Source organism: Geotrypetes seraphini, chromosome 6, assembly GCF_902459505.1.
Source record: "Geotrypetes seraphini chromosome 6, aGeoSer1.1, whole genome shotgun sequence".
NCBI lineage: Eukaryota > Metazoa > Chordata > Amphibia > Gymnophiona > Dermophiidae > Geotrypetes > Geotrypetes seraphini.
Genome location: NC_047089.1, coordinates 26,824,972 through 26,840,346, shown reverse-complemented (window position 1 = coordinate 26,840,346; position 15,375 = coordinate 26,824,972). Strand labels below are relative to the sequence as shown.

The following is a 15,375-nucleotide window of genomic DNA, read 5'->3' as shown; positions in this document are numbered from 1 at the left end:
AAGCCGATAAGTCTTCTTCTCCCCGACGTCAATTCTGCAGTCGGAGAGGAAGTTCGGGCCAGCCAATCGCTGCCTGGCTGGGCGGAACTTCCTCTCCGATTGCAGAATTGACGTCAGGGAGAGCATGCGTCGGCGTCGGCTTTGGGGTCTGTTATCCATTGGTGGGTCCTGTTCCCCGATGGCAGCGGCAGTGGCAGTGGCTTGGGGAACGGCAGGGAGAAAGAAAGAAAGGGGGCAGGCAGGGAAACAGAAGGAAAGAAGAGAAACAGAAAAAAAGAAAGAAAGGTCAGGGAGAGAGGAAGAAAAAGTTGGGGGAGGGAATGAGGTGTGGAGGAGAGAAAGCATACAGGCTGATAGAAGGGAAGAAAGATTGGATGCACAGTCAGAAGAAGAAAGTGCAACCAGAAATCACCAGACAAGGTAGGAAAAATGATTTTATTTTAAATTTAGCAAAGTGGAGGCAGTATTACCACAGTTTTCAAAGGAATTTGCCCAAATAACTTAATAGTTAACTGGGTAAATTCCCAGAGATGAAAACTTCCCTTCACTTACTATGCACAGTTCTGAATTTATATCTGCTGTCTATATTTTACAATATGGTCACCTTTTACTAAACCGCAATAGTGGTTTTTAGCGCAGGGAGCCTACGAGCGTCAAGAGCAGTGCTGGGCATTCAGCGCAGCTCCCTGCGCTAAAAACTGCTATTGTGGTTTAATAAAAAGGATGGAGGGTATATTTGTCTATTTTTGTATGCTATAAAAACCAAATACAGAGAGAGACTGAGAGCTGTTGACGAAGAGCTACGTGTGTGTCTTTCTTCGATTCCAGCCAGAATATCAGCTTTGTGTTCAGCCAAACAGGCCCAGGTTTCGCACGGAATAAAGTATTTTATAATTTTTCACTATTCTGTTTACTTAATATTTCATAATAAAGTAATTATAAAATACTTTCTTTGTGTTTATTTGATTCCTATTCAAGAGAATTACTTTATATATAGTCAATATAGGCACAGAGTTAAATTTTTTAACATTTTCTAATGGTGGTGTGCCTCGTGATTTTTTTCATGAAACAAGTGTGCCTTTGCCCAAAAAAGGTTGAAAAACACTGCTGTAGGCGATTGCTTCCTGGAGCAACTTGTCAAGGAGAATACGAGAGGAAATGCAATTCTGGACTTAATTCTAAATGGAATACAAGGACCGGCACAAGAAGTAGAAGGGATGCTGGGAAACAGTGATCACAATATGATCCACTTCAACCTAGACACAGGAACAAAAAATTGATCCAGAACGACTGCCATGGCACTGAACTTCTGAAAAGGGAACTACGAAGGGATGAGAGTCATGGTGAGGAAGAAGATTAGGAAGAAGATAAGCACTGTAAATACGCTAGAGCAAGCATAGTCCCTGTTTAAGGACACAATCACCGAGGTGCAAAATCTATATATACCACATATCAACATGGGTTCCAAGAGGAAAAAGAACAAGGAACTGGTGTGGCTCACTGTAGCAGTGAAGGAAGCGATCAGAGACATGAAGACTTCGTTTAAGGAATGGAAAAGGACATAAACGGACGAAAACTTGAAAAAGTACAGACAACATCAAAGCAAGTGCCATAAGGTGGTAAGAGGGGCTATAAGAGACTACGAGGAAAAAAAGCCAGGAGGCAAAAAATTTTAAGTCATTCTTTCAATATATTAAGGGGAAACGACCCACGAAGGAAGCAGTGGGGCCGTTAGATGACCTGGAATAAAGGGAGTACTAAAGGAGGACAAAGCCATCGCCGACAAACTGAACACATTTTTTTGTGTCTGTATTTACCGGAGGATATATCCAATATACCGGAAGCCAACAGGCTATACACAGGAAATGAAGACGGGAAACTGACAGGGTCGACGGTCAGTCTAGAAGAGGTTTGCAGACAGATTGATAGACTTAAAAATAATAAATCCTCGGGACCAGATGGCATCCACCCGAGGGTAATCAAGGAACTGAAAGAGGTTATAGCTGAACTGCTTCAACTAATAGCCAATCTTGTCGATCAAATCAGGAAAGATTCCAGAAGACTGGAAAGTGGCGAATGTTACACCGATCTTCAGGAAAGGTTTAAGGGAGGATCTGGGAAACTACAGACCAGTGATCTGACTTCAGTACCGGGGAAGATGGTAGAGGCACTGATAAAGGACCACATCATCGATGACCTTGACGGACACAAGCTGGTGAGGACCAGCCAGCACGGCTTCAGCAAAGGAAGATCGTGCTTGACAAACTTAGTGCACTTTTTCAAGGGAGTAAATAGGCAGATAAACAAGGGTGACCCAGTCGACATTGTATATCTAGATTTTCAGAAGGTGTTCGACAAGGTCCCGCATGAATGTCTACTTTGAAAAATTGCGAGCCATGGAATCGAGGGTGATATATTCACGTGGATTAAAAACTGGTTGGCGGATAGGAAACAGAGAGTGGGGGTAAATGGACAATACTCGGACTGGAAAAGCATCACGAGTGGAGTGCCACAGTATTCAGTGCTCGGGCTTTTCAACATATTTATTAACAACCTAGAAATTGGCATGATGATTGAGGTGATTAAATTTGTGGACGATACAAAGTTATTCAGAGTAGTGAGGACATAGAAGGATTGTAAAGACCTACAATGAGAAATAAACACACTCAAGGAATGGGCCGCAAAATGGCAAATGAGGTTCAATGTGGATAAGTGCAAGGTGATGCATGTTGGTAACAAAAATCATATGCACAAATACAGAATGTCCGGTGCTATACTCGGAGAGAGCCTCCAGGAAAGAGATTTGGGAGTACTTGTAGACAAGTCAATGAAACCATCCGCACAATGTGCGGTGGCGACGAAAAGGGCAAACAGAATGCTCCGAATTATTAAGAAGGGGATCACAAACAGATCTGAGAAGGTTATCATGCTGCTGTACCGGGCCATGGTACGCCTCCACCGGAATACAGTGTCCAACAATGGTCGCCGTACATGAAAAAGGACATATTACTACTCGAAAGGGTCCAGAGAAGAGTGACAAAAATGGTCAAGGGACTGGAGGAGTTGCCGTACAATGAGAGGCTAAAGAAACTGGGTCTCTTCTCTCTTGAAAAGAGGAGAATGAGAGGGGACATGATTGAAACATTCAAGATATTGAAGGGAATTGACTTAGTAGAGAAAGAGAGATTGTTCGCCCTCTCCAAGGTGAAGAGAACGAGAGGGCACTCACTAAAGTTAAAAGAGGATAGATTCCATACAAATGTAAGGAAGTTCTTCTTCACCCGGAGAGTGGTAGAAATCTGGAATGCTCTTCCAGAGGCTTTTATAGGGGAAAACACCCTTCAGGGATTCAAGAAAAGGTTAGATAAGTTCCTGCTGGACCAGAATATACGCAGGTAAGGCTAGACTTAAATAGGGCAGCCATGTGAGCGGACTGCTGGGAATGATGGACAACTGGTCTGACCCAGAAGGGGCAATTCTTATGTTCTTAAGACATAGGGTAAATTCACACTTAACTCCTGATTACTTCAAATGTAGTGCTTCTTAGCGCCAGTAGATGGGTTGGGAGTAGGATGGTAAACTGTGGCAATGAGTTGAGGTTGGGGAGGAAGAGAGACTATCCTCTTTCCCCGAAAATAAGACCTATCCTGAAAATAAGCCCTAGTTAAGATTGACCCCTGACGTCCCTCCTCCTGAATGGCCCCGACACTCCCTGACTCCATCCTTGACACGTGCTGCCTGATATGCTGAAAAAATCATACACATCAATTCAGCAACCTCCACCCCTGCTGCTTTAAGAGGACTCAGAGTGGAGGTATGTCAATCTCATGGTGGGAGGCTTGGTGGGGTTCTGCTGCATAGGGGGGATGTGAGGGAGGGAGGGATAGAAAGATGCTGCACAAAGGGATGGGTAAGAGGGGATGAAAGATGCTGCACATGGGGGGGGGGGAGAAAGGAAAGAGGAAGAATTGGGGTGGAGGAGAGGAATGGAGAGACGATTGTTTTACATGAAAAAAATAAGACAACCCCGAAAGTAAGCCCTAGTGTGTTTTTTGCACCCAAAATTAATATGACACTGTCTTATTTTGGGGGAAAGTAGGATTTGTAGTGCTTCGTGGTGTAGTGAGGGTGAGAGGCGCCCGGGATGGTGCTGCCCCTCCCCTGTCCTCTTCTCTGCCCCCTCCTGCCATGTGCGCATCCCTTCCCCTATATCTTGTTAGCATTTCTTGTGCGAGCAGCAACCCCAACCTGCTGCTTGCGCCAGCGTCGGCTCTTCCTATGATGTCGCTTCCTAGGCACGGGTCCAGGAAGTGACATCAGAGGAAGAGCCGACGCTGGCACGAGGATCAGATTGGGATTCTGGCGCCAGGAACGTTAAAGAGGTACGAGGGAAGGGTGCATGCACACGGTAGTGGAGTGGGGAGCGGAGAGGAGGACAGGTGCCTGAGCCCCCACCAAAACAGCGCCCGGGGTGGACCCCCCCCTTACTACACCACTGGCAGTGCTACCCCTAGAATTTAATTTACCCTCAAGTAGAGAATGACACAGGGACAAAGTTTGTTCCCATCCCCCAACCTGCTCCCTAACCATGTCCACTTATACTGTAGATAACGCGCACTGGATGTGGTGCGTAATACTTTGTGCTATGCACCTACCAAGCTGTGTGCGCAAGTTTCAATTAACTCCAATTAGTATCAATTGTGAGATGTTAGTTGCCAATTATCGGCACTGATTAGGCCTATTAGTTAATTAAGTTATGCGCATACATTTGCTATGTGCGCTGATGTATGTGCATAACTTTAGGCACCTTATATAGAATTTGGACCAAACTCAAGCAAACCACATTCTTTTAATACCACAAAAAGTTTGAAATCACACAGTTCTCTCAATAGAATAGGCCAAGGCCCTGAATCTATAAAAGAAGCTTAAGTTTAGATGCCTAGATTTGCACGCCTAGCTGATCTAGGCACCGAAATTAATTTTTGTTCATTGGCTTAATTAAAAGTGCCATTAAAAACCAATTTAAAAAAACATAATTAGCTGATAGGAAAAGAAAACAAAGTTATGGATATTATTCCTAGAGTTGCACACTGTGTAGCCTAACATAGAAAAAGTCTAGGATGGGGTATACTAAGCTTTATTATCCTAGAGGCATAAACTAGGAAGACCCCCCCCCCTTTAATATATATATTATTACATGTTTTATATGATAATGCAATATAAGGGTGGGTGGGGTGGGAAAAGGGTAGGGATATGTTTTTATGTAATATATCAATGATTGTTTGTAAGTGATGTAGTTAATGTAAATCTGAATGAATATATTTAACACCTAATCTAATTTTGAAAATGAATAAAGAATATTAAAAATATATATATATTGGACCCCAGTTGGCAGTGGTAGAAGGGTCCCTTGAATATTTTTTAACCAAACATACTGGGTCATACCAATGGTCTATCTAGCCCAGTATCTCATCTTCAGGGTGGTCAATCCAGGTCACAAGAACCTGGCAAAACCCCAAATATTAGCAACATTCCATGCTACCAATCCAGGGCAAGCAGTGTCTTTCCCCCATGTCTGTCTCAATAGCAGACTGTGGACATTTCCTCCAGGAACGTGTCCAAAACGCTTTTTAAAACCAGCTACCTTAACTGCTCTTGCCACATCTTCTGCCAATGCATTCCAGAGCTTAACTATTCTCCGAGTGAAAACATATTTCCTCTGATTGGTTTTAAAAGTATGTCCCTGTAAGTTTGAGCGTCCCTTAGTCTTTGTAATTTTGATGACGTGAAAAATCGATTCACTAGGACCTGTTCTACAACAGCCTCTTTTACAAAGCCACGGTAGCGGCGGTCGTGCATCAATAGCCCTGAAGCCCTTTAAAGCATGGCTTTGTATAAGAGGCTGTTAGGATTTTGTAGACTTCAATCTTATCTCTAATCTGAAGTACCCTAACCTCCTTAGTCTTTCCTCATAGAGAGGAATTCCATCCCTTTTATCATCTTGGTCACTCTTCTTTGACCCTTTTCTAGTTCCACTGTATCTTTTTTGAGATGGGCATCCGGAATTGAATACGATACTCATGGTGAGGTCTCACCACGGAGCAATACAGAGGTATTATAACATTCTTAGTCTTGTTTATTATCCCTTTCCTATTAATTCCTAGCATCTTGTTTGGTTTATTGGCCACGTAATCTTTTTTTTATCGAAGTCAACGACATGACTGACAAAGGATTATTAGACATCCTTGTTGTTAAGTGTTACCCGCTCATCGACTCTCAAATCTAAATCGTATTGCTCAGAACAGTTAACTATTATTTCATTTGGGAGTGTGTGGGCGCAGGGGTTAGAGCTACATCCTCAGCACTCTGAGGCTGTGGGTTCAAATCCCTCACTGTTCCTTGTGACCCTGGGCAAGTCACTTAATCCCCTCATTGCCCCACGTACAGCAGGTATAGTTTGAGCCCACTGGGACAGATAGGGAAATATGATAAAGTACCTGAATATAAACCACTTAGGACATAAGTGGTACGCTTCTCCCTCTGTTATCGCGGTTTCAGCATTTGCATTTTTTTAGCTTGCTGGCTCCTCCCCCCCCCCAATTACTTCAGCTTGCATAGAGAAATCGCTGATTCCAAGCGTTTATAGAGGAAATTGCCGATTCCCGGCACTTTCTTCACCGTGTTTTGCCTCTCCTTCAGGAACAGGCCAGGTCTCCCACCATGTTATTCGCGGTTTCACCCTATTCACGATGGTTTTTAATAGAAAACAGCGAAGGGAAGGGGTAAAACGCGGACCTCACGGACCTGACGGACCTCGCGGATCTAAACCCGTACTGCCTTAAAAATCTGAGGTCCGTGTCGGTCCGTGTCCTGCCGCTTGTAGTTTCTGTCGCTGACAGACTTTGATTGAGATTTGAGCGCTGACGGATCCGTCTCAGCATAGGGAGGGAAAAGTGTTAGGATCCGTCAGCGCTAAAAATCTCTTCGAGGTCTGTCAGAGCCAGAGACTAGTGCTGGAGCGGCGGAGCAGAAGCCAAGAGAGCGGGGACACAGGTTTTGGACGTGCGTTATGGAAAAGAAGTCTCCAAAGTCCAGCACTAGTCTCTGGCTCTGACAGACCTCGAAGAGATTTTTAGCGCTGACGGATCCTAACACTTTTCCCTCCCTATGCTGAGACGGATCCGTCAGCGCTAAAATCTCATCAAGGTCTGTCAGGGACAGAAACTACAAGCGGCAGGACACGGACCGACACGGACCTCAGATTTTTAAGGCAGTACGGGTTTAGATCCGCGAGATCCGTGAGGTCCGCGTTTTACCCCTTCCCAACAGCGAATAACATATAAAAAAGTTATTCGCGGTTTTTCTGTGTTTGCGGTTCTGTTAATCCCCTATCGCAGCGAGTACGGAGGGAGAAGTGTATATCAATAAATAATCTCCAGTCTGCCAGACCTTAATAATTCAGAAGAGTTCACAAGTGAAATGGTGACGAAAAGTTCGTACGGAACTTTGGGGAAACAAATTTTTCAGCTGTGCCAAGCCTAAGGAAAGACAAGCTTGAAATGTACCAAGACCCTCCCACAGTTGCCCGATCTCACCTGAATTTCTTAGCTTCCTATTTCTGAAGACGGAGACGATCACCAGGAGGCTGCCGACGATGTCTACCACGGTGGTGAAAATCAGCACGCTGGACAGCGCAGTGACCGCCCAGGCAGCTCGGGGAGCCTCGGACAACTCCCAGCCACTCCAGTTCCTTGCGATCGAGCTGTTCTCCAGCATGTCGAAGGGCTCCGCTCCTCCTTTATCTTCTTCAGTCTCCCGAGCTTGTTAATTCAAAACTGCACGCAACAGCTTAAGGAGCCCATGGTCTACCCCTTCCAGCCTTTACTTCCGGCGGACAGACTGACTGCTAGCCTGGGTTCACAGTTGAGGGTGAGATGGATTTAATGCCTCGTCTGCTTCGGTTCCACCCGCTGGCTTTGGGATTCGGAGCGGCGGATGTGTTTTGGAGGGAGGTTGGGGGGGGGATCAAGAGAGGTGTGTGTGTGGGATGGCCAGAAACAGGCAAGAGGGAGAGAATGAAAGAGCAAGTGAGGCAATGGAAAAATTAAAAAAAAAAACCCAACAACCCCCAACCCAGGTAGGAGAAACATGCAAGAGGTGATGGAGATTCAGAGAATGTTTGGAGACAGAACGCAAAGCAAAGAAGAATCGGGGAGAAGAAAGAATGAAAGATGGAAGTGGGAAATTCAGAGAAAGAATGTGACAGAAGAGAAAGAGGTGGGAAGAGCTCTTGGTCACCCGCTTTTCTACTGCTAGCCGAGGAAATGAGGACGAGGATGACCTTTCCTCTCTAATTACACGGAACATGGGCGGAGAAAATGTGTGAGACCAACCGATGTAGATGCTGGATAGAGAAATCCTTTGTCGACAGAAGCGCACTTCTGTAGAGTAACTGGCTGCTTCTGTGTAAGACTTCTGGAGCCAACAGTTATTTGAAGAAGCCAGGGCTGCCTTGAACGAAAGCTGGGACTACACATTTCCTGGCAGTGCAGTTCACTTCAATAGCTCTGTCCTGCCCTTAAAATGAGCTTCTTTAGACAGTTTCTTCAAAGCTCTACAAGAGTTAGAATGAAGATCCAAAATGTGGATAAAGAGAGTTTCAAGTTTATTAAAAATTGGATATACCACCTTATCATTTATTTCAAGGTGGTTATACATTTTAAAATAGGGTAAAAACAGATAATACAATTTAACATAACTTTAACATAATAAATATACACGATTAGACGAAACAATAACATACACCAGAGTTGTTCCTTTTAGTCAATCTTTCTCAATGCATTCCTGGAGACACATGTAGCCAGTCAGTTTGTAAGGTTTTCAGGATTATCATAATGAATATGCAATAGATAGATTAATATGTAGTCGGTCTCCTCTGTAGATATACATCCAATGTTTATTCATTGTAATAATTCTGAAAACCTGGCTGGCATATTTTATCTAACTTTGTACAGTACATAAATGGGGCAATACTTACATAGTTACCACAAGAAGTATTCAGCTTGATGAAAAATATATAACATTAGAACTACAACTTTTTTTTTTTAATAAATGAAAAAAAGGATCTCAGACATCCATACCACTAGCCAAAGGTCAGTTGGTAATAGTTGGATGAAGATATTCATGGATCCTAAAAAAAAAACCTTTATTTAAATTTGTTATATATAAATTTTTGTGAAATTTTTAAAATAAATAATCATTTGTTTTAATCCTCAGTAATAGAGAATGACAGTTGTAATTGATGAAGTGGAGTGAAAGACCGAGGAGCATGGTGGTCTGGAACAGTCAGATGTCACGAAGTGGAATTATCACCCCTGACGCAGCGATAGTTCGTGAAACGGAGGGTTCCCCGTTGGGTGGATTGACTGCCCGGCTCTGGTGACACAGCCAATAGCAGCTAAGTTTTTCTTTTTGTTCTCTTCGTTTTACGTCTGAAGTTTTTGAGCTGTACTGTGATGTTCCCTGCTTTAACCACCCATTGATATCATCATTTTTGCTGTGTAGGCGTGCTTTGATACTGCTTTGCAGGCTACTATAGTGTTTTGATTCGGAGACATTTTTTGTAGGAGAAGTCATTGAAGGAGTGGAGTTTTTTGGCCAAATGAAGCTGAACTGAGGCCTTCTCTCCACTTCTTTTTCTTTTTCTCCTTTTGTCTGTGTGTGTCTCTTTGGTATGATTGAAGGCCTTGTAGTGGAGAGGGTGGTGGATGCCTGGAATGCGCTCCCGAGAGAGGTGGTGGAGAGTAAAACTGTGACTGAGTTCAAAGAAGTGTGGGATGAACACAGAGGATCTAGAATCAGAAAATAAGATTAAATATTGAACTAAGGCCAGTACTGGGCAGACTTGCACGATCTGTGTCTGTGTATGGCCGTTTGGTGGAGGATGGGCTGGGGAGGGCTTCAATGGCTGGGAGGGTGTAGATGGGCTGGAGTAAGTCTTAACAGAGATTTTGGCAGTTGGAACCCAAGCACAGTACTGGGTAAAGCTAAGAAGAAAAAAAAAAAAAAAAAAATTTTAATTGAATCAGGTTGGGCAGACTGGATGGACCATTCGGGTCTTTATCTGTCGTCATCTACTATGTTACTATGTTACTATATAGTGTTGCAGAGTAGAGATCTTTTTTCAGATAGGGTTTTGATATTGAGTGAATAAGTGGGTATAACTGACCCTGATCCTTAGGTGTAGTGATTTAGTGGGACAAATTTTTCCCCCATCACCGCGGGAACTCATTTTTCCATCCTGCCCCGGCAAGTTCTTTTCATGGTCCTGCCCCATTCCTGCAAGTTCTGTCCTCATCTGCACAAGCCTCAAACACTTTCAAATCATAAGTAGCAACATTCTAGAGCTCAGACTGTGATGTCATAATGCCTCATTCCACCAATATCTAAGCTCCGTCCTCATCTGCACAAGCCTGAAACTCTCTAAAATCATGTGTTCAAGGCTTGTGTGGTTAAAGCAGAGCTTACAGGAATGGGGCAGGGACAGAGACAAAAATCGCAGGGACGGGACGGTGGAAATTGAGTTCCCATGAGGATGGGGACAAATTTGTCCTTGTGTCATTCTGTACTCAGTGAGGTAAATAATCAATATTATACAGCCTTTTCTCAAAATCAGCTTTTGTGTCTGTTGTATCAAAAACAACGAGAAAAAGAATCTCCCAAGCCCCAAGAAGGAAAACTGTGTTCAGGGAGAGAGACTGCCCACAAGGACGGTTGGAGTAAAACAATTACTCGCTTAAGACAATCCTAAATGAATAAAGGATAATTTATAAAGAGAGCCCTCAGTCACACAACCAACCTCCGACCTCCGGAGGAAACGGCTGCCACTGATTTGCACCTAGAAGGTGTCAACTGTGAAACATCCTAGGGCTCTCTGTGAATTTAGTGCTAAATAACACAAAAGTGCTATGGTGCAAACAAATCAAAAACGTGCACTGCGAGCAGTCTCTTCCCCTGAACCAGGGGGGCAAAAGATACAAGTGTCATTTTCTACTATCGCCAATCTGCTGTAGCCTTTTGACTTCCAGGCTCCCGCACAGCGTCAGTCGTTCCTGAAGAAGGGGGAGTGCTCCCCCGAAATGGAGTCCCGTTGGACGTTTGGTGACTTGCTGACTGCTTACCAGAGAAGCTAAGTATCTTCTTTTGGCTTCAATAGATTGAATTCGGACACTTGTATCTTTTGCCCCCCTGGTTCAGGGGAAGAGACTGCTCGCAGTGCACGTTTTTGATTTGTTTGCACCATAGCACTTTTGTGTTATTTAGCACTAAATTCACAGAGAGCCCTAGGATGTTTCACAGTTGACACCTTCTAGGTGCAAATCAGTGGCAGCCGTTTCCTCCGGAGGTCGGAGGTTGGTTGTGTGACTGAGGGCTCTCTTTATAAATTATCCTTTATTCATTTAGGATTGTCTTAAGCGAGTAATTGTTTTACTCCAACCGTCCTTGTGGGCAGTCTCTCTCCCTGAACACAGTTTTCCTTCTTGGGCTTGGGAGATTCTTTTTCTCATAGTTTTGTCAGCTCCCTATTTTTCGGGTTTTTCTTTGATTCAGTATCAAAAACAACGCCATGGATGTCCTTTATTTCATCCCCCCAAAACTCCATGACTCGACATGTATATGTTTCGGCCCAAATGGCCTGCTTCAGGAGTCTCGTGAGTCTTCAAAATGCTGCGATAAATCCACTAGTTTGCCAAATATCCAAGGCGCTGATACAATGCTTCAAATCATCCGACAGCGTTGACAATAGCCAAAAATGTATCCTGAACGTACTGTATTGCAGCATTGTATCAGCACCTTTACCTGCCATCATGTTTCTGTGTTTCTATGTTCTTAATACTTCCAGCACTTGCATCCAGAAATACTGAATCTTGGGACAAGTCCAATAAATAAGCCAGTAAGTTCCAGAGTTTCCACAAAATCACGAACAAGAATCAAAGGCTCCTGGATCTCTTTAATCCTAGCGCCTGTATCAAATACAGTAGAACCTTGGTTTACCAGCATAATTTGTTCCAGAAGCATGCTCGTAAACCAAATTACTCATATATCAAAGCGAGTTTCCCCATAGGAAGTAAGGGAAACTCGCTTGATTGATTCTACCTCCTCTCCCCCCCCCTTGCAGCCACCGGCGCTGCTCCACCGCGCCCCACCACATCCCTAAAAAGACCCCCCCCACCCCCAAGGCCACTGGTGCACTTCCACATCCCCCTGTGAACCGGCATGCCCCCCCTCCCCCACTCACAAACGCCACTTCCCCGTAAACCGGCATCACCCCCCCTCTCGAACACTTGCCCGCCCCGAGATTCTCAGAGAGAACGCGAGCCAGAAGGCCTTGAGCATGCGCAGATGCTCAAAGCCCAGTCCAGCAAGCAGCACGATCTTTGGGCACCGGCACTGGCACCTCCTGTGGGTTGGTGCTGCATGCCAGTGCCAGATGGGGGGTAAGGCTTCAGTTTGGACGGGCGGGCGTTCACGAGGGGGGGGGGCGATTCCGTTTAGCGGGGGGACTCGCAAATCGAGTCAACGCTCGGTTTGCGAGTCACTATTTGCGAAAATGTTTTGCTCGTCTTGCACAACACTTGCAAACCGCATTACTCGCATACCGAGGTTTGACTTTACTATCCACAAAGCACCTAACAGCGGAAGCTGGAAAGGCCCGCTTTCTGAATGTTAACATCATTCTGCCCATCAAACCCTTAAACACATCCCCCAAAGAAGACACGTAAACTTGCGTGGAGAAAACCTGGCCGCAGCCCTGTTTATTGTAAATTAACATATTTAAATAACATTTAAATATAAATAACATTACAAAACAACTTTAAATAACCATTTTCTATTAACCTTCACAATGGTATCACCATTGCGACCCAGATCCCGAGCTACTGACACAGATGTAAATGGCTCCCGACCCTGCCATCTAAGCAAGGGTCCGAGGGGTGGCATGTCCCCACATGCCCCATTGTCCAAGATCATCAGACCAACCAGGCACGGCTCCCAACCGGCCCACCGCTCATCTCCATGATGAGACCAGCCGCCAGTAGCTCGGGATACCGCCAACCAAACCAAACTCTCACCCCAGGAACTAACGGGCGGGAGGGCGGGAAAGTTGTCTCGGAGGACCGGAAACCGTTAAGGTCCTCCGAGACCCTCCTTAAACAACCCTCCACCCCCCGTCCCCACCAACGGCCACGACACTAACCAATAAAACTTATCCCTCGTCAGGAAAGCCTCTACCCATACCCTTTTTCCTTACCTAACCCCCTCCCCTTTTTTCTAAAGCTTACCCGACGGACGGCCCCGCAGGCCTCCCAGCTCCACGTTAGAGCCGTCCGTCGAGACAGGCTCTCGGACTTTTTATTATAAAAGTTTTCTTATACAAGAACAAAGGGTGAAATGTTCCTATGTGCTTTCAGCATATACTCTCACCTACTGTGACTTACTAAGCTCCACCCCTTAATCTTGTTCCTAATTACACACATTGTGGTATTCAGCCTATGCCTGCTAGGTCTCTCCCCAGAGTAGTGCACAAACCAGAAGCAGAAGCACTAGAAAATGATACGGTGACAAAATTCATCACCGTTCCCGTCCCCGCGGATAACCGCGGGAAATAATCCCATGTCATTTTCTAGTGTTTATTTCAACCTCAGTCCTTCTACACCAGCATCCTTCAAAGCAAAGCTTGTGGGTCAGTGGTTGTGGCCATTCATACTCTGATTCTTCCCTCTCTCCTTAAAGAATGACATGAAGATGGTTTCCCGCGGGGACGGGAACGGTGATGAATTTTGTCACCGTGTCATTCTCTACTAGAAACAGCACACTTTAAAACCCAAGCAGACAGTTTTGAGGATATTCTGTCTCTGGCCTCTAGAGGGAGCAGGAAAGCAGTTCTGCCTGCCCCACTCCTGCAGGCCTTTGCTCCAGAGAGCAGAACAGCTAGGGAGGCAGAGCTAAAGAAAAAGCAGCAAGGAAGGCAGGAGAGCTCAGGGTTGAGAGTTCTGGGTGGACCTGGTAGAGGCTAGAACAGAGCAGCTGGGGCCTGGAAACCAGGAAATTCAAGCTAGTGAGCTGGAGCCATACCATGAGCAGCTCACTGGGACACTGCTTATGGAAGTCTGCTGTATTAAAGGCAAGTGAGTTAAAATTGCCTTGTGTGGCTGGAAGTTTGTGCCTCACTTGTTGTTTTGGATTTACTTGTGAAGAACTGAATATTTTTTGGATAAGCCTTATTGCTGTGTAACCCTGAGAAAGGTGGAACCTGATTGAATTTTAAAAGAACTGGGGTTTTTTTCTTCCCTCTGTGTGGGGGAAGGGCAGTTAGTAGTCCCAGGAGGTGGGGTGGACTTTTTGGTCTGTACAAAAATTCCCAGCTACTTTGCCATGTGATACCATGCCCTGGAATGGTATCGCAAAATTCTGCAGTGCATCTGATATTGAATCTAAAGAAATGTGATTATCTTTCTTTTATTTGTTTAGTAAATTTGGAAAATGATTATTGGATGGTTTTAATTCATAGAAACATAGAACATGACGGCAGAAAAGGGCCACGGCCCATCTAGTCTACCCACATTAATGGCCCACCCCCTAACTACCTCCATGAAGAGATCCCACATGCCAATCCCATCTTTTCTTAAAATCTGGCACGCTGCTGGCCTCAATTATCTGTTGTGGAAGATTATTCCAGTGATCAACCACCCTTTCGGTGAAGAAATATTTTCTGGTGTCGCCATGAAATTTCCCACCCCTGATTTTCAACGGATGCCCTCATGTTGCCGTGGGTCCTTTAAGGAAAAAGAGATCCTCTTCCACCTCGATACGGCCTGTGCTGTAAATTTTGTAAATTGTATAGGAACGTGATGTATCTGCAATTCATGAATATAGTTTTATGTTATGGTAACTTGCAGAATCCCCAGTTTTCGCTATTGGCATTCACCAAGTCCTCAATATGTCATCAAACTAGAAGAAGAAATGACTCTTCAGCTACCATATGAGTGTTCACTCTCCCTCAGAAATGAAATATAATTAAAGATGGAACCCATGTAACTGCATAATAAGATACAATTTACTCTTTTCTACTTTGTTAGTTTGGCAGTAATGTGATAATGATATTTTTGTACCCATGTTCTCTCAGTCAAGAACATCAAAGTGTGCCTCATCAGGTGTTACCATTCTGAATAACACATGTTTATGGCAACCAGGGACCTGCTGGGAAATGGACAGCAGGGCAACACAAAGATATATTTTCTGCTTGAATTGTTCAGGAAATTCTGCTATGCTCCGGATTAGAGATAGATCTTGAATGCCTAATGTTGGTTCATATTG

The 15,375-nt window shown here is 44.6% G+C and overlaps 1 protein-coding gene across 1 annotated transcript in view; it reads right to left on the bottom strand.

Moving 5' to 3' along the window:
* The window catches only part of MTNR1B (melatonin receptor 1B), a 35,194-nt gene extending 27,418 nt beyond the window's left edge, over nucleotides 1-7,776 (bottom strand). The window contains exon 1 of the mRNA XM_033948585.1: nucleotides 7,596-7,776. Within this exon, the coding sequence (XP_033804476.1) occupies nucleotides 7,596-7,776 (181 nt within the window). The remainder of the gene's footprint in view (nucleotides 1-7,595) is intronic.
* Between the last annotated feature and the right edge of the window lie 7,599 nt (nucleotides 7,777-15,375).